The 21,468-nt window shown below is 41.9% G+C and overlaps 2 protein-coding genes across 3 annotated transcripts; one reads left to right on the top strand and one right to left on the bottom strand.

The window, feature by feature from the left end:
* Window positions 1-1,697: 1,697 nt before the first annotated feature.
* Window positions 1,698-8,762, bottom strand: actr10 (actin related protein 10). Its single transcript, XM_086166843.1, has 13 exons — window positions 8,578-8,762; window positions 7,709-7,781; window positions 7,539-7,621; window positions 7,258-7,366; window positions 7,013-7,120; window positions 6,350-6,417; window positions 6,166-6,245; window positions 5,576-5,611; window positions 4,777-4,856; window positions 4,594-4,667; window positions 3,960-4,041; window positions 3,050-3,251; window positions 1,698-2,416 (listed from the first exon to the last, which is right to left on the bottom strand). The coding sequence occupies exons 1-13, from the start codon at window positions 8,652-8,654 to the stop codon at window positions 2,235-2,237; spliced, it is 1,254 nt and encodes a 417-aa protein (XP_086022969.1). The 5' UTR covers window positions 8,655-8,762; the 3' UTR covers window positions 1,698-2,234.
* A 1,933-nt stretch (window positions 8,763-10,695) lies between these two features.
* On the top strand, window positions 10,696-19,690 carry armh4 (armadillo like helical domain containing 4). Of its 2 annotated transcripts, none has more exons than XM_086166687.1 (8): window positions 10,696-11,132; window positions 12,074-12,933; window positions 14,459-14,839; window positions 16,660-16,809; window positions 16,880-17,053; window positions 17,139-17,170; window positions 17,319-17,468; window positions 17,591-19,690. In XM_086166687.1, exons 2-8 carry the CDS (start codon window positions 12,093-12,095, stop codon window positions 17,663-17,665), a joined length of 1,803 nt encoding a protein of 600 aa, XP_086022813.1. In that variant the 5' UTR covers window positions 10,696-11,132; window positions 12,074-12,092; the 3' UTR covers window positions 17,666-19,690. The 2 variants fall into 2 exon arrangements, with proteins under 2 accessions (XP_086022813.1, XP_086022814.1); XM_086166688.1 differs by having other exon boundaries at window positions 17,319-17,453; window positions 17,591-18,008.
* Window positions 19,691-21,468: the final 1,778 nt, after the last annotated feature.

Here is a 21,468-nt window from a genome sequence, read left to right on the forward strand (position 1 = left end):
ATTTAGAAAAAAATATACATAACTATATATTATTAATATATATTATAATAGTAACAATAATACGAGAGATATCTTAGTTTTACCACCACTTGAACACAGTAATGTAGCCCAGCAATGCAAATCTCACCCTCAAAAAGTGTAAACACAGTTTCCTTTTTTTCTTAAATTGATTCAGCTCTTGTTCAATCGAAGAGAAATAAAGAATTAACAATTTTCAGACAAAGTATGTTACATACAGAAATCACCATGTGAGGTTCAGAACGAATTTCCATTTTCTTTAGTGTGTGTATTCTTGTTGCGATCTTTTTGTCTTGGCAACTGGACTTGAATTTCCCCATGAGGGATTAATACATTATTAGTATTAAAATAGAACTTTGAGTGTGTAATTATCTATAACAGTATTCATAGACCTTTGAAAAAGGACTGTTCGATAAAAAAATCCCAATGTAATTGTAATTTTTTTGTGCTTATATTTGGTTTTAGCTGCATACATTCAGAAACCAAAATGAAGTACAGGTGAACGGCTGCTCTTCTCAGGCACCAAGGCGTCCTTGAAATTGATTCTGCAGCCACCAGATGTTTTCACAGCCCAGGTGATAGACAAGATAATTGAGCCGGCGTGTTTTGAAAACAGGCATCTGCAGACGAGGTAACTAAGATAAACGCTACCTGCGTTTGGTTACGGTCGGCACAACTCGATTCTCACAGTCTGCAGAGGCGTCGGCCTGCTCCTCGTGAGAAAAGGCATGACGTTAATGAATACATTAGCAGGACCATTTCACAGAGGCTGTGGTGACACTTAGCAGCGGGTGAACAAGTGTAACTGATTATATCAATTAATAGCCCCATTCTGTTAAGCATGACCGCAATAAAAGCTGCCATCAATAGGATGTATAACAAAAGACACAAAGGGTAGAAATAGATGTCATTGTTACAGAACATTAAAAATAGCTTTTAAGTACATTTAGTGGTTGTGAGTCTCCCGCAGCTTTAGTCCTAGCGCACCTGAATAATAAGAAATATCCTAAATTAAGGCTACAAACTGTGTGATTTAGCACGTGTCAAACCCAAATGATCCATTTATGATTATGTTAATGGTTATTATTTATGATTAACACCAGTGTGGAGGAATTTCGGTCTTCATTCAGTGTGCAAAAGCTAAAAATTTTCCTCAGGCCATTAATTCGAAAAGGTTTTTGTGTTCCAACAAACATTTCCTTCTGTGCAGGTGTTGTCTGTGGTCAGCATATGTAGATTTTATTTTGCCATATCATTTCATCTGCAACACGATGATGTGAAAAGAAGGATGATTAATATGACCTTTACAGTTACTGGACTTTTAATTAGAATATTGCGATAAAGTTCTTTATCTTCTGCAAATACAAAAACAAAAAGTTATACATTCTGGATTCATTACATAATAAACTGAAATATTGCAAGCCTTTTATTATTTTAATATTGCTCATTATGGCTTACATCTTAAGAAAACTCAAAAATCCAATTTCAAAATATTAGAATATTATGAAAAAGTAATTTTTGTTTTCATAATTGCATTACAGAAAATAAAGAACCTTATCCCAATATTCAAATTTTCTGAGACAGTCCTGGATACAAATTTCAGGACCTGAGAAAACTCTCTTTGAATAATTCAATTTGAAATTAGTCCAATCTTGAAAGAAAAACTGAGGACACAAGTGTGTAAGTGTGTGTTTGCAGAGCCTTTAATGATTTCCTCCATGATTTTACATTTTATCATGCAAACAATAAATAAATCAGACATTTGCTTTTTGTTCTGAATAATTCCTCGGAGCTATCATGATACAAACTTTTGTTCTTAAACTGTATCACATGCCAACAGGATATGATTCAGCATGATTTTCTATTATTATGCAAGTATGTGGATGATGGAAACAGAATTTTGATTTCAGTTTAACTGTCACGGACTTAGTCCGACGCTAACTGAGAACTCGACCTCGACAAAATCGGAACCAGAATGAACCGCTGTTGTTGGGATTTTGTGCTAATTGAGGGATCCCCCTGCAAATCTCCAACCCTGGCTGGTTGTATCAGACAGCGGACGAGATAATCTAACAATCCACAGACAGTGCAAGTCAGCTAAACTTGAAAAAAGTTATCTTGAGTTTGCTTAGTCAGCACATTGACAAAATGTATGTAGAAATGTTAACGAGGACGATGACTTGCTGTAATTCTGTCAGTACATAGTTTGAGTTCATCTACTTCTCTGTAGAGAAGGCTCTCTTCATGAGCGGTGGAGGAGTCTTCCCTGCCTCGTACAGAATTTCAGGCGGAGGCGAGCTCAAGCAGCACCAGTCTGGTATGCGGCCCGATTGGTTGTAATAGTCCCGAGACACCGACCTGCTGCCCAGGATGTCCTGCAGAGCCCCGAAGATGGCACCTGGGGAGCAGCAGCGATGGAACAGATGGTGAGGTTTACACATGAATCCATAGAAGCAGCGAAAAAATGTCTTGACTAGAAAGACACCGCACATTATGAGGAATGCTTATATCTGAAAATGTTCGAGCCCAGTGCAGCTTTGAATTCTCAAAATAATTCACACGTTTCATTCATAAATATACTGCTCAAATAAATAAAGAGGACACTTAAACAACACGATGTAACTCCAAGTCAATCACACTACTGTGAAATCAAACTGTCCACTTAGGAAGCAACACTGATTCATTTTGTCTTATTTTAAGGACATTAAATCAAAGTTGGATCAAACTGTAGTGTTTTTCCACTTTCATTTTGAGTGTGACTCCAAATGCAGAGAATGGTTTAATAAATTTGATTTTCATTGATCATTTTTGTGTGATTTTGTTTTCAGCTCATTCAACTACGTAAAGACCAAAGTATTTCATAAGATTATTTCATTCATTCAGATCTAGGACGTGTTATATCAGTGTTCCTTTTATTTTTTGAGCAGTGCATATTATGATTATTTATGATGATTTGTACTTTTATTTTAGTAGAGATTGTAGTACACATCACATCTCTACTTATGAAGTGATACATATGAACGTTTCTGACCTCCCAACCAGGCGGTGCAGTTTGGCTTGGCAGGTGGCGCATGAATACGAAAGTTCTTGCTCGCCAGTACGTCTCTGTATTTGGGTTTTTCCACCAGGAGTCGGATTTCGGCCAGCAGCCGGTGCAGGAAGCCCGGCAGCATCGCCGTCCCTCCGATCACCACCAGGTTCTCAGACAGCACCTTTCGTGTGTCGATGGGGCACTGGGGAGAAAAACGAGCAAATTGTCAAATAACACTGTTAACAAATGTATTGTTGAAAATTGTAATGAGAAAGGTTAGTTCCAAGAGTCCTCCAGACACAAAGGTAAGTACTATTTCATTTGTAGATATTGGCTTTTTTGGATACATCAAGGTTAAGCGTCTGAAGAAGAGCGGATTGTTGCTCAAACCGTCATCCTAAAATTAATTTATCTTTGCTTTGGAGCTCTATTGGTGTACGGATTTTGTTGTCTAACTTTTTGTTTTCAAACCTTTTTCAGGTACATCAGCATCATAATAGTTGTTGATGAATATGAAAAAAAAATTGACAAAAGATATCATATATTTATTCTCTCGTCATTAATGACATTAAATAATCGCCGACTAAAGCTGGTTGTTGACACAAGCGCAAGCTACTGCTATTGAAGCTACTTGCTCGGTTATCAGGTGGTTTATCTGTAGCTGAAATATTTAGACCCAAAAGTGAACAAATGCGCTCTTTAACGATCACACTGAATTTTTGTGTTAAATTAAAGAGACGAGGAAGAGGCGGCAGCTCCACCATCACAGGCTGTAGTTTCTGAACATCAGGAATTAAGTGATTTTAGAGGCTACTCTTATGAAATCATTGATTAGGACTTTTCAAGAATAATTTTAGCAAGAGTCTCCCTGGAATGCATCTGACTCCATCACATATGCTGAGACACAAACCTTGACCAAAGCGTCAAGCATCAGAGAGGCCACACTCTTTTCCTCGTTGTCTTGTTCAAACAGAATCTCCATCAGAGAGTCCCTAAAAGTCACAAATAAAGATCTCATTAACAGCAGCCACAGGAAAGAGGGGGGGAAAGAGAGATGACAGTATGAGCGGACAAGTGGAAAAATACAAGCACGCCAGACAAAGACACGGAACGCGTGTCTGAGCTGAAAACGTGCATCAAAAAGAACAGCAAAACAAAAACAAGTCAAACAAACCACAATTGTCTGATCACTGCTGTTGATGTTCTTCCAATTCTGGCATTTCACAAGTTCTTGGAAGACAGCGACCATTGTTCATATGCTAGTGTTCCTTTTTTCAAAGACGAATGAAGCAGTTTAATATTTTGTCTGTCTTGTTTAAGTTGTGAAAATGTGTCAACTACGACTTCAAACTGTGGCAAGTACTTGGACAGTTTTCCTTGCAATTAAACCCCAACAAATCATATAAGAACCGCTTTCAGAAAAAGATTTCTTTAAAAAAGATAAAAAGGAGAAATGATCAACGAATAAACTATATGAGACACTCGATGGTGAACTGGGCTGTCAAATCTATGTTCTGAATGAGGGCGACAGTAAAAAGCACTACCTGATGGATCCTTTGATATGTAGAATTTTCTCTCCATCCAACGGATAATCCACATCTGGAGGGGCGGCTGGACGCTGTGAGCACATACAGACGACAATAGGACATGCACCAAAACCTGTCTTGATATGCAATTTTACAGATTGAGATGAACGATGATTTGTGCAGACGCTGAATTTAACTCGCCTCAGCAGTGCCGTCCAGGTTAAACTTGGCTTCCTGAATCTTGAGGCCTCTCTGCAGGTCGCTGACGAAGCATGTTCTGACTGCAGCAAACAAAACCAACGGTTCTGTAACCACACTGGTAGACTTGACTCGATTGGCTTTTCTATAAATTAATATAATTGTATTTGCTGTGCATTTCCACTGCATTTCGTGACTCTGTATCCTTACATGTGTAATGACAATAAAGTTGAATTTAATCTAATCTAATAATGGGTTCTGACACTGCTGATCTTATCTCGAGCTGTGTACAAAGAGTAATATTTTTTTTCCATACAAAATCTTAGTGAGCTATTTCCTTCTCTGTATGCAATTTTTTTTTCTGTCAGCAATGGTCAAATATCATCAGCGTATTGTTGGCTTGTGCTGTACGAGATCAACAACAAAATTATTAGCATTATAGATAAAATGTGTGTGTGGGGGAGGGGTCTCAATTCATAAGTGGAAAAACACACACATAAAGTGAAGGAGAAATACTAGTGACCACTGTTGTATGTCTCTCTTTTCATCATTTGAATAAATATTAAAACGATGCCACTAATATTTACTTTCACTTTGGAAAAATAATTGAATTAGGTTGTCTTTAAGTGAGGATACATGTGATCCGGACTGACTCTAAATGTGATCTTTAGTTAATGTGTCCTACAATGTTCCTCACGTGTTTAAACCTCTATTCAACTTGCTTCAATTGCTATCGCTTCAGTTGTTACACATTTTAACGGAAGAACTAAACAGGGCCTAGGAGTCATTCGGTCAAACCAACCCTTGATGTCCTCCACAGTCTCCTCTGGAATGGTCCCTAAGGAGAAGATAAAAAGGAGGCAAAAAAAAGACAAACAGACAAGAAATGAATCATTATTTTCTCTGGCTCAATTATGCAAAGATCAGCTTTCTGCTCCACTGAATCAGCACTGCAGAAAATGACAACCTCCCAAAAAATACATGCGTTGACAGTTTTTCTCCAAGAAACTTTGATGCAAAACACATTCTTAATAGAAATTTGTTTTACTTTATGCCTTTAAGCCTCTTACTGAATTAAGTTGGCGACAGTGTTCTCAGCCCTATTGTGCGCTCAACAAAAATAGTTTCATAATCAGTTTAGTCTTCCCTCGGTCTTAATTATTGATGCATTTATGTGAAGCTGCCCTCACTTCAGTGCAAATCCCAAAGTTTGAAAACAGAAATTCAGCTTCTGTTTTCATTGGAGGAAAGTGAGAGAGGAAAAAAAGTTAAAGTAGCCTAAATGTATAAATAATTCACGAATGAATAAAGGATTCACTAAAACTTCCAAGTCCCCCGCTCCCCAAAAAAACTTCATTTAATAGAGAGAGTATTCAAATCTACACCAATTACCAATGACAGCTGGTACACTTTGCCCGCCGGTGGTGTCTGTGTCCACAGTGCACTGCTCCACAAGAAGTCCATCTAATTCTCTACAACACAAGCACACAGACAAGCAAAGAGGACAATGGATTTAATCTGCACATTGAAATAGCCGTGTCCCTGCCATGGCAAATTGTGCACAAAAGCTACTTACTTATGGATAGCTTTTCCTCCCAAAGGTAAAGCCTCCCATGCAGGCAGAATGGGAGTGCACTCATAAACCTGACTTCTGAGTTACGGGATAAACTTACAATTTGGGATGTGAGTCTTATGTTTTTTTCTGTGAGGGTGCAGTTAGATTCGATGAGACAAACTGGTTAATATCTCTTCTTCTTATCAAAACTTCTCCCTCAACTAGGTATTATTTACATGAAGAAAATGTGTGCCAATGAATTTGAAGCCTCTTCAGGACAATTTTTTGTGTATGATTTGAAAGATGTGGATTGCAAAATAATAAAGGTGTTTGGTCAAAGGTATGTGATTTATTTTTTTTACATTGGCCAATTCAAGGTGTTGATAAGCTCTTTGATGATATCAAGGACCTTTAGCTGAAAGACAGTGCTGGCAGGCCACCCATTCTATTTTTGTACAGACACTTACTGTAAATCTGAGGGTTACATTACATGCGGAACAATAACGTAATAGGATTTCAATGCCGTTTTGGACGCTATCCTCAGATTGCAGTCTTTGTGTTATGCGACTCCTTACACCAAATTGACTTCAATTTTAATCCCAAATTGAAAAGCAAACACTTTTCCATTCTTGTGGAAGTATTTCCTCAAGGCAAAAGCTGCTTTGTGTCAGAAACAAAAGATACAGGAAGAACCAGGGTCTCTGTGTGGCCACAATCCATCACTAGGGCAGAGTTTATGCCCAAAGTCATGATGGCCATGAGATGACTTGGTGCAAACAATACAGAGGGCACCTGGAAAATACAAACAGACACACATAACACCAAAACCTGTGTTTGAGTATAACATTAAAACAGTTGCTTTTACTCATGTCAGAACTATGTTGAAGCGGTTGCAACTTATTCAAAGCAGGACACATAGTCAGTCGTACCTCAAACTGCTTGAAGAATACTTTGGTGAGTGTCTCTCTGAAGTGAGACGGGCAGAGGATGGACTCGATAATGACCACCCTTCTGTCGCGAGGGTTCACAAGCAGGTGCCTGATTCATGAAAATACAATTACAAATAATGCAGAACCATTCCGATTTTGTTAAATCAAGGTATCATTGTAGCTTGACTACTTAGTAATAGTAAACATAAGAATTTAGAGGCGTATGCATTGAAGAGTGTGCAATACTTATGTAGCTTTATGAACAAAGAAAGTAGTCTCACCTGAAGTATAGTATGTGGATAAACTCTTTTAGGATGACATATAGCTCTTCTGTGTTGATGTTGTACTGAACCACTTTGATGGCCTAAATGTGGGAATGTAACTGTAATTTAACACATAATTCTCATTTGTCACAAAACATAACATTGTTTAAAACACAATAATATCTCACTTGTTGTTGTCCGGGCCGCCGGATCTCGCTCGGAATTATGAACCTGGGCCCCGTTTCCCCTGCAAAGCCACATCTGTTGAATATAAAAGGTAACAGTTTATTTTATCAGACTGTTGCCGAACAGGGCTTGATAACAGACTAGCAATAACTATCAATTTTAAAGGGGAATATTAACAAAATAATAACCTCTGCTTTATTGGGTCGCACAGAAAGAACAAAGAAATCTTTATTTTCAACAAGTATCAGGAATTAAAAGAAAATAATTTGCATCCTGCTGATCTTCATGTGATTTGCTAGGGGCAAGTTTGCTGCCTGCTCCTGAAGCATTAAAAGAATGTCTCATTGCTTCGGACTGGATAAAATGAGTGCTAAACTAAAATTTAAGTGGAAGCGCTTGTATTTAAGATGCTACTCAAACGCATCGGAAATCAATCGATAACGTCAGCCCCACAGTTAACTCTAGATAAGCTTGCTTCCTTTCAAATATACATTATATTTTATTTAGCAGACTAGATATGCGTGTTGCTGTGGCTCTTCCCTTCAAACACTTCAGTTTGATGTTAGCACTTGCTGCATTGATACATTGGCTAACATAGGAGTATATCTTTGTGCTAACGCTTATTTGCGTCATCGTATGCCCTACTGCAACTGTTTCGAGTATATCTATAGATATATATCTATAGATATATAACTATAGATATATATCTATAGATATACTCGAAACAGTTGCTATAGATATATAGTTTTATTAGAAGACACTGGTATTTTGTGAAATTAATTCTTGCGATGGCTGTCGGTGGTGAACAGTGCGATGTTAGCATTTTTAGCTTTCAGCTGCGTAGACAAGGGGGCTAAAAACTAACACTCACTTTGTGTACGCTGCTCCTAAATCGATGACAATTGCAGTCTTCTCCGCCCCGCTTCCCAACCCATCAAATAATGGCATCTTAAGGTTTCGTTAAAACAACCAAAAACAATGTCGATCACTATTGTTGATGTCCGATTAACATAGCAACAGAAAATCTGAACACTTCCTGTTGGGCTGGGTTACGTCGCAAGAAACGTCATGACGTCATGTCGTAAGTGGATGCGTAATCCCATGATCAAAATATTATTAGATAATCGATTCTACAAATATAATATAATATAATATAATATAATATAATATAATATAATATAATATAATATAATATGTATGTATGTATGTGTTTGTTTGTGTGCATATACTATATATGTACATATACACATGCACACATGCATACATGAATGCATACATACAAACAGACTCTGTTTCTGACCAGCTCCCATCCATCTCCATGCATAGGAGAGACCAGGGTCATTGTCCTGGTCCTGCTGGAACTGTTTGGGATCGTTGCTCCCAAGGTTGGGGATTATTGATGGGACCTGAGATCACTAACTCTGCTGCCTGAAGGGTCACCCTTAGCCAAGGTGTGCAAGTGGTGTGTGGTGACACTGAGGCTGGTGCCTCCAGCCCCCACCAGAGCATGGCAATGGATGCCATCAATGCTACAGTCCACGTATGGTCCTCGTGCTCATCCAGTATTACCAAGCTGTGGTTGTGGCCTTCTGGAAGGAAGGGTTATAGACTAAAGATGAAATCCTCCATTTTTGCCTCCCAGTGTAGCTGTACTCTCTTGCACTGGGCAGTAGCATGCGAAGTGGCCCAGCTCCCCACGCCACAAACACTCCATCGTTCAGCGTTGGACGGTCGTCCTCACTCTTTGTCGCAGGTTGTGCGGAGCTGAACTTGGGACCTGCCTTCCCTCATCACTAGTGGCTTCACTTTCAATCTGGCGGGCAGTTGGTCTAACACTACCCATACTGAGGGTCAGTTCCCTGGCTTCCAGGATATTTGCCAAAGCTTCCCCAAGAGACCACCCCAAGGTCATGGGGGCAAACAAGGAGCGTTGCTCCCGAAGGCCAGTGGGTTGCAGCCCTCGGATGAAGGCTTGGAGGGCAAGCTCATCCTGCCCAATAATGTGAAACATAGGGTATCCTTGTCAGGCATAAGTCCAAGGATCCACTACGAAAGACCCCAAGTTCTCCCTGCTTCTCCTCTGAGGGGTGGAGAGGTGGTTCCTAGCATCTCCAGAGAAGAGACGGCGACCAAACAGTTGGTGCAGGGCCTGTAAACTGAACCATTCCTTGGGTTGGAGGTCACTACGGATGGCCCCGGGGCAACCTGGGCTCTGTGCTCCACCTCAACAAGGCCAACTCAGGTTTTTGCGTTATTGTCGAATCTTCCATTTCTCCAAACACAGTTGCCATTCTGCTATCACACTTCTGGCTCCAATGTGGCAAGGTGGGGTTTTGCAATGTGACAAACGGAGTCAAGGATATTTTGCTCATGGGATATTGCTCTTTAAAAGATACAATAATAATAAAATAGATAAATAAAGAAGTAAATGAATGTTATGCAATTTCACAGTGAAAGTCAACTTTAGTTTGCTTGAGATATATATATATATATTCAAATATATATATTCAAATTGAACCCCAATGTCATGATGAAGAATGAAGATCAGTGGCAAAAAGTTTCCGTTGAGACTCTTGTTACAGTGTGATCATTACGAAGATACCTAGGAATTCTACTACAATATTCACAATTGGGTTTTTGTATAACGTAGACTTGTTTTTTTTCATTTACATGTTTGAATTGTTTTTTTTTTTACCTCATAATATTCGACCACAAGCACCGTTTGTGTTGTTTCAAGGGTTCACTGCGCCCCTGGTGCCGATAATCTGAACTAAACGTCGGGTAAGGAGTACTATTTACTATCCAAACAAATACAACAAATAATTTACTGTAACACACGATAGTATGGAACATATTCATTATCGTGATATGATGTAACACACCAGTTATTGATCAAAAACAGGCAAAAAAAGCGAGGATGTTAACTGAGATATTAAAGATTAAAAATTACAGACCACAATTTTCAATTTTTTTCAGTATTTAAAAATTATTTTATTTTTATTTTTTTAATGCAACATCCATGGGCATTTTCCGAAAAATGAAGTTCAAACCCTCTATTTGAATCGAAGTTGTGTATTTATGATTCGACGTCAAAATAAAATAAAAAAAAAAAAAAAAAAGATAAAATAACATAAAATAAAATGACATAAAATAAAATAAAATGTGAGGCATCTGATGGGTTTGCGGGGGAACGGCAGGCTGAAGGCGAGGATTTGAAGCCTCTATTTCCTTCTGCTGGCGAAGTGCAGAAGACTTTCAGTCGGTGACGCCGAGCTGAAACAACAACAAGCCTCTTTCTTCTCCATCTGCCGATCTCCACGCCACGCCACGCCACGCTACCCACAATTTCCACCCTCACTCCCCTGCATCCTTGTGCAGAAGCTCTGCATCCACCCGGGAAATGCAACCCGCCATGACATCTGAAAGGTAAGTGCATCTATTTGCAAAACGATATTTCTTTCTCAATACCGGAGTGTGACGCGATTGGGATGGTGTGATGCGTGAAAACGCGTGAATTGCGGCAATGTGACGATTGTAAGCGGCCAGGTTGGATATTTGTTACCATAAGGAGTGAAATTGTGGCCAGTCCATATGTTTATCTCCCGGTTAGGTGATTTGGAGTGCATGAAAAATCACTAATACCTGCATTGATCACATGGAAACTGACGATATATTGATCAATATGTGGATTCGCAGTGTCTCTATGTGTCACCGTGGCATTATTGTAACATGACACAGCGGATTTTTTTTTTAATATTTAATATGCTGCATCTGTTATTGTAACCGGGTGATATAAAGTAAGAAATGCACCACGCTTCCAGCGCCCTTCGATTGTATTTAATTGGGAAAAAAGGTGCTTAAATTTGCTTTAAATGTGCGCTGAGACTGCAGAGGTCTGTTTAAAATAAAACAAAACACTCACGGATCCATCTGAAGAGGATAGAGAATCTGGCGCTATTTATAGGTGAAGTGCGGAGGGGTGCTGAGGATTGCTGTGTCAGATCCCCCTCCCCTTTCATTCACTGTGTGTGTGTGTGTGTGTGTGTGTGTGTGAAAGAGAGAGACTTGTGTTTTCTTATGTTTATATAAAAAGGAGAAGATGATGAATAAAATAGTTGAGCCACTCAAACCTGCAAAACCGGAGCGTGAAAGCAACGGCAGACGCAAATGCAGCAAATCCTTTGCTCAGTGGTTCTCAAAGGCAACATCCTGCATGAAAAATATTTGCATCTTGACATTTGATTCCACACCCACACCTTTTCCCTCGTGTGCCGAGCCACCTGTCGTCCCCTCTGTCCCGTCCGCCTCTTGACAAACGGCAGGGGTTGCGTTGTGTTCACCTGTTTGCGTGCGTCCGCTCTCACCAGGCACTGAGACGAGACAGCGATGCTAATGTCCAGGATGCTCCATCACCTCCTCCTGGCCGGGACCTGTCTCTGTATCTATGGGAACCCTGTCTACCGTCCAAACTTCAGCTCACAAACATCTGCTGGATCCACAGATGGGAGACTGTCAGATGGAAAACCTGTGGGTGGCCCGCTGCCGAATATAGGTGCAGAAGAAACGGTTGCCTCGCATGGACGCAAATCAGACCCCGAGGGGAAAAGTGCCGTGACGCAGGCAGAAAACGGGGACAGCTTTGGCGGAAAATCTGGGCTGAGTTTGACTGACAGAGATGCACACAGCCAGAGCAAAGATGAAGAGAAGGCTGGGGGAGCATCGAGGATGAGTACAGCTCAGAAACAGTCAGAGGAAAAGGGGTCTGTATTAGCTACCACGGGGGAAACTAAGCTGTCGGACATGGTTGACACCAGCGCTAAAGGGATGACAGCGCATGGATTTGAAGAATTGTCACAGCTGGAGACGTACAGCTTAAGCGAAGGTCTTGGTCAGGTGAAGCAAAAGGAGGACAAAGACACCACGGCGCCGGCCGACGACAAAGATGGCGACTCCATCCAGAGCAGAGACACGGAAACAGTCTGGCCGACGTCAACCAAAACCCCAGACCTCTCGGTCCAGATGCAGAGAGTCGCCTCCTCCACCGGCTTCCCGCTTCCATCGGTCTTCTTCTCCCCTCGCACCTCCACTTTTTTGTCAACGTGGGGACACGAGGCGGCAACGTTATCCACGCCGCCAGATCCCCTGATACCCGACATCGGCCCAAACCTGATGCCCAAAGAGGACGGCCCGGAAAGTCGGTGGACCGAGACAGTGAGGCCCAGCGGCAGTAAGTCAAATAGTCCGTAAAGTTGGAAAAGCTTTTGTTAATCACATTAATGGACAATAATGTATTCGTATACAAATTCGGATTTCATTTTCCGTCCATTCGTTGCAACAAAAAATCCCCTGCTTATTAGCTTTAGCCTATATTAGAGGCATATCGTGCGAGAGGCATTCGCTGCCAACATCTGGCTAGAAAGGGATTCAAATTCGACCCCTTATGACAAGTTTATAGCTTGAAATACAACGTCTGTGTTCCAGCTGCTTCATTTTCAAAGTAGGTCCATAAGGCAAAAGTTTTCGGCGTCGCAAATGAGGCAATTTGATTTTCGCACGGATATCCTCTGGTATATCACCACGAAGCCAGCGTGTATAAAAGTAGTCGGCTGTTTCAAATTCAATCACGGGGAGTCATTAGAAACCCCACATCAACTGGTGAAAAACAAACACAAGCAGAATCCTTGCACGGCGGCGAATGTGGTAGCGCTCTAAAATAAAACCCCAAATCTCCGATTTCCTTGCTTTGCAAGGCTCCAGGAGGCTTCGTGAAAGATAGAGGCGGAAATTAAAGTGACACGTGTCGTGGCAAGAGATTGCTTTTGACGATTGGCGACGAAGGCGGCCGCTTCTCCACGCTCCACTTTGAACCCCAACCGGGACCCGGGCTAGTCTAATTACTTTCTATTCCTGACTGAAGCCTGTAAAGAAAATAAGAACACAACTGGCAGGAAGAGAGTGGTGGCAGGGCGTGTCACCCGGGTCTTTAGAGGATTCGACCTCTCTCGGTCTATCTGTCAACCCTTATCCACAATAAATACAAACAACGCGCTCGCATCTCTTTTCTTTTTCTCACCCTTTATATTCCTTCTATTGTAGAGAAGCAGGCAGGTTATTATTCAGGGAGGCAGTTGAGGGAAATGGATTAAAGGGGTCTGTCTGAGCCAATATGTGTTCCCGCCGTCTGCAGGGGGATTGTCTGTTTGATGAAGCTTCTTCCCAACAGAAAGGAAGCTGAGAGGAAAAAAAAAAAAAAACTCAATTCCCAAAACGGTGTTACGTAAAAGGATTGCGGTCTTTGGAAGCGTTCTTTTCAGTCTTGTTTTCAAAATGCATCGGACGAAAGGAGACGCAGTTTCTCCTGTGACGGCTGCACCCGTGGTCGTCGCTTATCTCCTGAGCATTTCTCACACAAGCCTCCTTTCATTGTGTCTCAGTTGCACTGTGAACCCAGATCTCTTGAGAGCAAAACTGCTTCCAATGAGAAAATTGCATGTCCAAAGAGGTGCCGTTTTCGCAGTATTTGGCGTCACTCTTACACTATATTTGTCATTGACGCTTTCTCCAGAGTTGGAAAAAAAAAAAAAAAATCAAACTCAACTTCTTTGTACTGTCGATCCAACATGTTGGCAAAACTTGTAGCTTTTTTTTTTTTTTTTTCTGACAGTTCTGAATTAGTTCTGCTCTAAAAGCAAAATGAAATCTCCCATCATGACCCTGATTCTGCCTCTGTGCTTGTATTGACACAATGACAGTGGACACTGTGGTCCCGCTGTCTCAGGAGGAAGCCACCGAAGGCACCATGTCATCGGAGGCGCTCCCTCTCATCTTTGAGCCTTTTGAAGACAGTGCATCGGAAGGCCCGGGCGCGGAAGTCACCCCGTTGTCCGGCAGCGCTCCGGCACCCACTGCCATGGTGACTGAAGGCACGCCTCTGTCGGAGGCGGACCTGATCTCCATGGAGACAGACAGCGACGGTCCCGCTCGCTCCCCGCCCATGTTGGTTCCAGGCTGGACGTCATCTTGGCAGACGTCTGGTGCTGGGTTACTGGATCCCACCGGCCAATCGGGGCCGCCCGCTTCGCAGCATCACGCCGGAACGGAGTCGGGCCTGTTGGACAACGACCCCGACCCAGGTGAGAGAGACTTTCCCGATCTTGTCACGCGTCACCACATGAAGATATTTGTCAAGTCTAAAATTTGAAATGACATTCGTGTAGGTGTGACGTAGGAGTGCATCAGGGATCGGCTCTTAGCCCTTTCTCGTTTGTTATGATGCGATGATGTTTGCAGATGATGTTCTGATCTGCAGTGAGAGCAGAGTGAAGGTCAGCAGTAGCTAAACAGAAAATATGGGTGTGGATACAGGGAGTTGAGATAAAGAAAGTGGAGGATAATAAGTACTTAGGATCAACAGCCCAGAGCAACGGAGAGTTGAGAAGAGGCGAAGAAACATATCCAGGTGCGATGTTGTCTGGTTTAGAGACGCCGAGGAAAAGACAGGAGCGAAAGCTGGAGGTTCTCTTTGGGAGCGAGGAGGATGGATAGGAGCGGGAATGAGTCCATTAGTGGGGCGGCACATGTTTATATCGAGGGGAGAGCAGACAACCTCTGCACAAACGGATGGTGCGACGCAGGAGAGGCAACGCTTCAGGACGGGACTCCGTGGTCCACCTACACCTGGGGGACAAGGGTCGTTTCTGTTAAGACGGCGGCGTCCGGATCCAGGCCGGAGAAGACATTTTTGTAAAAACGGAAAATCCGTCTCCGAACAGAGGAAGGGGGCCTCAATGTTGTACTGGGATCAGTACCAAGATGGATAAGCGCATGGACCAGGACCTTCTGGACCCTGCAAACAACCCGGAGGGATTCACCAGCAGAACCAGCCGCCGGTAACTTCCACCTGAACTTAAGTCCATGTGATCAACAGGTTCCACTCTTTTGTTTCACATTCTGAGAAATTTGGCTTCACCTTCTTTTTTTTTTACCTAATCCAGCTAAATCCCCAAAAGTCGCACCTTCGTCCTCACCAAACGACACCACCATTAGCATAACAACCCCCTTCCGCCGAGTTTCTGCCATTTGCATAACAAGCCATCGTAACCTAGACGAAGAAGAAGCCTCGCAGATGAGGGGTGACAAGTCCAGTTGCCAAGAAAATTTTGATTCGAATTCACGCTAGATGTTCTGGAGATGAAGTCAGACTGAGATGGTTTGGACATGTCCGGTGGTGGGATAGAGGAGATCTGGGTACTCGGATGCTGAGGTTGGAACTGCCAGGCAGGAGGTCTGGAGAAGAAAGACCAAACAGGAGATGTTTGGATGGAGTGAAACACGACATGAAGTTAGTTAGTGTGAGAGAAGAGGATGTGAAGAGGAGGTTTAGAAGGAGGATGATGATTGGCTGTGGCGAACCCTGAAGGGAGCAGCCCCAAGGAAAAGAAGAAGTTTTTTCATCCACAAATTGCCTTCAAAATCCTGAGGAAATATGCAAATGTGTGAGAAATAAAGAAAGAGCCTCAGAAGACTTTAGAAAATAGTTTGCAGAAAATCACTTCAAGTCAACAGAAACTGAACTTGAAATTGCTGGGAAAAAAATATCAAACATATAAACCAGAACAACTAATCTAGATTACATGATAATTAGTGTCACGCTAGCCGATCAGTCTCGTCAAGTGTATTGAAATTAGATAGTGATGCATTTTTTTTCCTTTTAACCCCTACAAATACAATATGAAGAAGCTTTCATTGCATCCAGCCATCCAGTCGTGACTGTGTTATTCACAGTTTAGTCAGACGGCAAAGGGAACAATTAAATATCCAATACTTCATCAGGATGTTAAGTTACGAGTTGTCATTGAGGCACAACTTGTTATGTCTAATGTCCGGAGTCTAAAATGTCACCTTGGTGTCTAAAGATCCAAGTCGCAATTGAACTTTCCCCCCGTAAATACAGGGACTGTGCAGACACCAAATATCAAGGAGAACCTGTCCATCCATGGTCCCTCCGTCTCATCCATCCTGCACGCTTCGGCGACTGTAACCATGGCAACCCGTCGGCCTGCGCACAATTCGGGACCGGGGTTTGAGGAAATGGAGTCGGAGGGTAAGAGGAGTTTTGCAGCTGTGCGGAAAAAAACAAATAACAGAAACAAAATCACGATCGTTCTCCGCAGAGGAGACAGATGATGACGATGACGACGATGACGAAGATGACGAAGATAATTCGGAGGAGTCGATGGAGGAGAGTGATGAAGATTTGGCAGAGATCCCTCAGTCGTCCTCCACGCAGCCTCCGTACAGCCTGATTCCTCCACCTCCTGTTTGGGTTCAGCGAAACCAAGGGCTGAGTATGACACGCAAACCCAACCCGTCCACACCCACGAACCGCAACACGTGCACGGATCGGACTAATACACGGCTCTTTCCTTTCAGTGCGTAGCTGGGTAGAGCTGATCAGAGAGAAGGTGAGACTCGTCTCAAACTGTCCTTGACGGTCCGAAATTGTTATATCGGGATCCCGGAAAAAACAGTAGGGCAATTTGACGAGATAAATCAGGCGTCAGGCTAATTAATCAAACGTCTTTGTCCTCATTGTGTCTCCCTCCTCGGCAGGCGGGCTACGTGTCTGGGATGTTGGCCCCCGTGGGCATCGGCATCGCGGGGGCCCTGCTCATCGTCGGCGCCCTCTACAGCATCAGGATGATTCACCGCAAGAGGAGGAACAGCTTCAAGCACCAGAGGCGGAAGGTCAGGCAGCCAGAGGTCAATACCAATACATTATTCTAATCACTTATTAATCGACTGACAAATGTAGTCCTTTGTATGGGAATGCGCTGATTAATGGCGGTTAGCTCGTTGCTAATTAGGCAATTATTCATCCTCAGCAACCTTGTGAGCCCGGCACCAGCCGTCAGGACCAGGCTATGCTGCTGGCGGACAGCTCCGAGGACGAGTTCTGATTCTCCCGTCGGCGACCGACAGCTGATGCTCCTGCCACGGAGAGCCGGCGAGCATCACCATCGCTATGACGACTGCATCTCTAATCACCAAGAGCTGTTTGGCTATGACTCATCTGATCCACAGAATGTGACAGAGTGTAGGGCACCATTTGCACGGGCTGAACGCAGGTCAGCTTTGTCCCCACGCCCTTTTTAAAACGGCACTTTTCTCAATATTGTCAGGCGATGTTGGTTCTAGATCGAAGGCCCGGTAGGTTCCGATATGATGCACGTTAAACAAAACAACAAAAAAAAATAACAATAATTCAACCGCTTCTTGTAAAAAAAAAAAAAAAAAAACACATTTGCTGTGTGTCAGCAGGTGGAAAGGGAGTTGCTGGTCAATTTCGTGAAGGTTGGCCCTATTTCTGTCGAGGAACGAAAGGGCTGTAGAAAAGTTCTAACACACAAATAGTGTAAATATATGTAGTAAAGGGAAAAAAATTAGCTAACTTGAGATCAGTCACGTTAGTGTAAATATATATTTCTTGCTACCAGTTAAGATATTTAAAGGAATTGTTAGAAAAAAAAAAGAGTGAGGGAAATGTTTCTTGTCAGGAGTGAATAACCTGGTGGATATTGTGTTTGTGGGCTAATAATGTTAGCTACGGCTGGCAGCCTTTTAGCTTAGCATAGAGCTGACAAAACAGCAAGCCTAGTTCTGTCCTAATATAAGACAACATGCCGTCTATTTCCCCGTGAAGTTTAGACATTAATCAGAGTAGGAACCTTAAAAACACGTTAAGGTAATGTCATGAAATAAAAATGTTTCAACTCCATGCTCCACAGTGGAGTAAACATAAAATATCAATTTTAATTAAGCTTTGACGCACTACTACATGAACTCGACTATTTCCTGAACAGGAACAGTGACTAAATGGAGTTTCTGTAGAGAAAATGAATGAGGCCTCTTGTAAATGAGTAATATTTTGGCCATTTTTTTCTTTAAAAGATCTGCAAGCATGTTAAATTAGTGTGCTTTATAAGTACAATATAATCATTTAGTCTTTTTTTAAGCTTCGGACAGAGCCACGCTAGCCATTTCTCTACTTCCTCTTCGTGCAAACTGAGCAGCTAACATTGTTCACTCCATATTTACGGCAAATGAAGCTCAGTTGTACTCCTGACAAGAAACCGTGACAAACTAATTCCTTCGGTGAAGATTTGTGCTCATTGCAATTATTTGCATTGATGTTTGTGTTACATGTGAATCAGTTGTAAATGTTTAAATGGGAGGTCATAGTTACTGTGATAAGCGCATACGAAAACACCTTCATCCAATAATGTATGTAGCAGTAAAAAGATATAAAGATACGTCCGTTTAGAAGGACCGATCGAGACTCATTGTCCAACCTGCAAGATGTGGTTGTTCTGAAAAACATCACCCAGTCAGTCTGTCAGAAGGAAATCAAGACGCCTCTTTGGAAGAGACGTGATGTTCCCGGCTTGAAAAGCACAAACATCGAAAGACAATGGGTGGGAGATTATTTTCACAATGTGTTTCTTTGTTCAAGCCAGCTGTGTGTTAAGACACGGGATAAAGTAAATGTTAAGCCAAACATGTTCTGCTTACAATGTCCTGTTGCCAAGAGGAGGTCTGGACAATATCTTAATATACTGTACATCAAATATCATTTAACTGTGATATCATATTGTGGCTATTTTTTACATTGAAAGTTGTCATATATAGAGATCTAACTATACTTTGCCAGCCAGGGATTATAATGTGGTTATAAAAATAAGATTATATGAGGGAATTATTTTTGGATTGGAATTTTCTGGAATTCATTCAGTTGTTTTAAACGTTGGAGGAATTTCATCAACTCATGTAGCCAATAGGTAACCTTGGAATATTAGCAGCACGTGACCTCAAAATTGGTCCGAAATTCCTTAGACATTACCTCGAAATGACTTCAGAATGTGAGGATTGTCCCGAAATTCACCCCTGCCAAAAAAAAAAAAAAAAAAAAAAAAAAAAAAAAAAATCTAGACATCTGCAACTAATTTGTATAAGAGCAATACAAGAAAAGGACGTGGACTTCTTTTGTTGTTTGTTTTTAAATCATACTGCTCAACTTGCATCCATAATATAGTGAAAGTTGATTTGAGGTGAACACAGTCAATACACTAGTTTTAGACATGTCCTTATCCATTCCAAAGCAGATGTAAACGGATATAAAAAAAATCCTCTGAATTTTGGTAATTTTCCATCATTACCTTCCCTACTTGAGTACAAAGAGTTTCATTTTTTAAGAATGTTTCATTTCAGAATATTTCATTCTGATAAATTATTGGTTAATAAAATATTTTATCTGTCAGTCAAGGTAAAGACATTTTATGTGGCATCATTTGATATGCTTAAATGTACAACTGCCAGTGTATTGCAGTGATACTGTTCTAGGGTGTGATGTAAAATAGTGACTTTTTCCTCCCTTAATGTAGATATGAAACTGTGTGGCCCAATAAACCTCTTTCTGTAAATTATGGTCCCTCTCCCATCATAAGGGTAACAATCTCAAAGTGCGGTGATGTTTCGAATGAGATCCACTCCGGTTTACAGCATTAAAAAAATCAAATAATTTATTTCTGTGTTCTTTTTCCACATTAAATAAAAGCTATTGGACATTTCCAGATCAAAATCAAGAAAGGGGACAGGAGGGGGGGGAAGAACAGGGGAAACAAGTCTGACATGCAAAAAAAGAACTTATTTTGCACCTCTTTGCACACTGTGTGGATGGTGGGGGGGGGGGGGGGGGTTGCTGATGTGGAGACTGCAGGAAGCCCCCCCCCCCACTCCTTGTGCGGCGGAGCAGTTGTGTGGACTGCAGTGATTTGTGGCGTAGCATAACTACGTTAGCAGAAAAGTGGTTGCTAGGGGGAATTTATATTTGTGATGCAGAATGTCATCTTTCGATCAGGACACCGTGGGGCTGTTGGAATAGAGCGCCCGGATGACGCGGCGGACTTCATAAATTGAGATATAAAAATGCTTCTAGGTCCTGCGAACACTGAACTGGCATCTGAAAACTGATTTCAAGAGGAAAATAGGTGATTTGCCATCTGTGTGAGCTAGTAAACCATGCAACACCACAATCCATGGCTGCACGCTGATATTAATGACAAAGCCCTTCAGTCGGTGACCTAAACAGAGCCCTTTGACTCATCGTGGCAGGCTGTAATGCCCCGAAACACAGCGGAACTGTCAGTTTCTCAAAACTTTTATCAAAATGTCACATCTTCCAAATCTGAAAACCAAGACCTCCTGCAAACTGCTGTGACACAGCAAGATGGGGTCTAGTGGTTTATGTGCTATCTTATCCTTTCCTGTCCTCTCGTTCAACAGTAGTCGCTGCGCTGAAAGATCCGAACGGAGAATTGGAAGTAAGGGTCCAAAAGCGGGGGCCGAAGATTTAAACCTCAAGGACAATCCAGGAGGAGCGTGAGGGAGGGTCAATCACTGAATTCTCAACTGTGACGTAAGCAGGAAAGGCAGATTAATAGCTGGCTTCTAGACAGTCACGTATGCCTGCTATGAAATGCTACTACATCACTGTAGTTAACACCTCTGGATGGGTTTAAGCAGCACAGAAATTAAAAATAAAACATCAAATCTGATAAATCAATCAACTCCCCCCCCCCTCCCAACAGATGATTCACAGAAAAGAAAAAAAAAAAAAAACATGCTTTCGTTATATCGGGTGAGTGGAACGCTTGCATACGAAAAAGAAAACGGGTAACGTGATCCATTGTTCCAAGAGCACACA

The sequence above is a fragment of the Fistularia commersonii genome, chromosome 20 (genome assembly GCF_037954325.1).
Source record: "Fistularia commersonii isolate RoL2024-O1a breed Wild chromosome 20, RoL_Fcom_v1.0, whole genome shotgun sequence".
NCBI classification, from domain to species: Eukaryota; Metazoa; Chordata; class Actinopteri; order Syngnathiformes; family Fistulariidae; genus Fistularia; species Fistularia commersonii.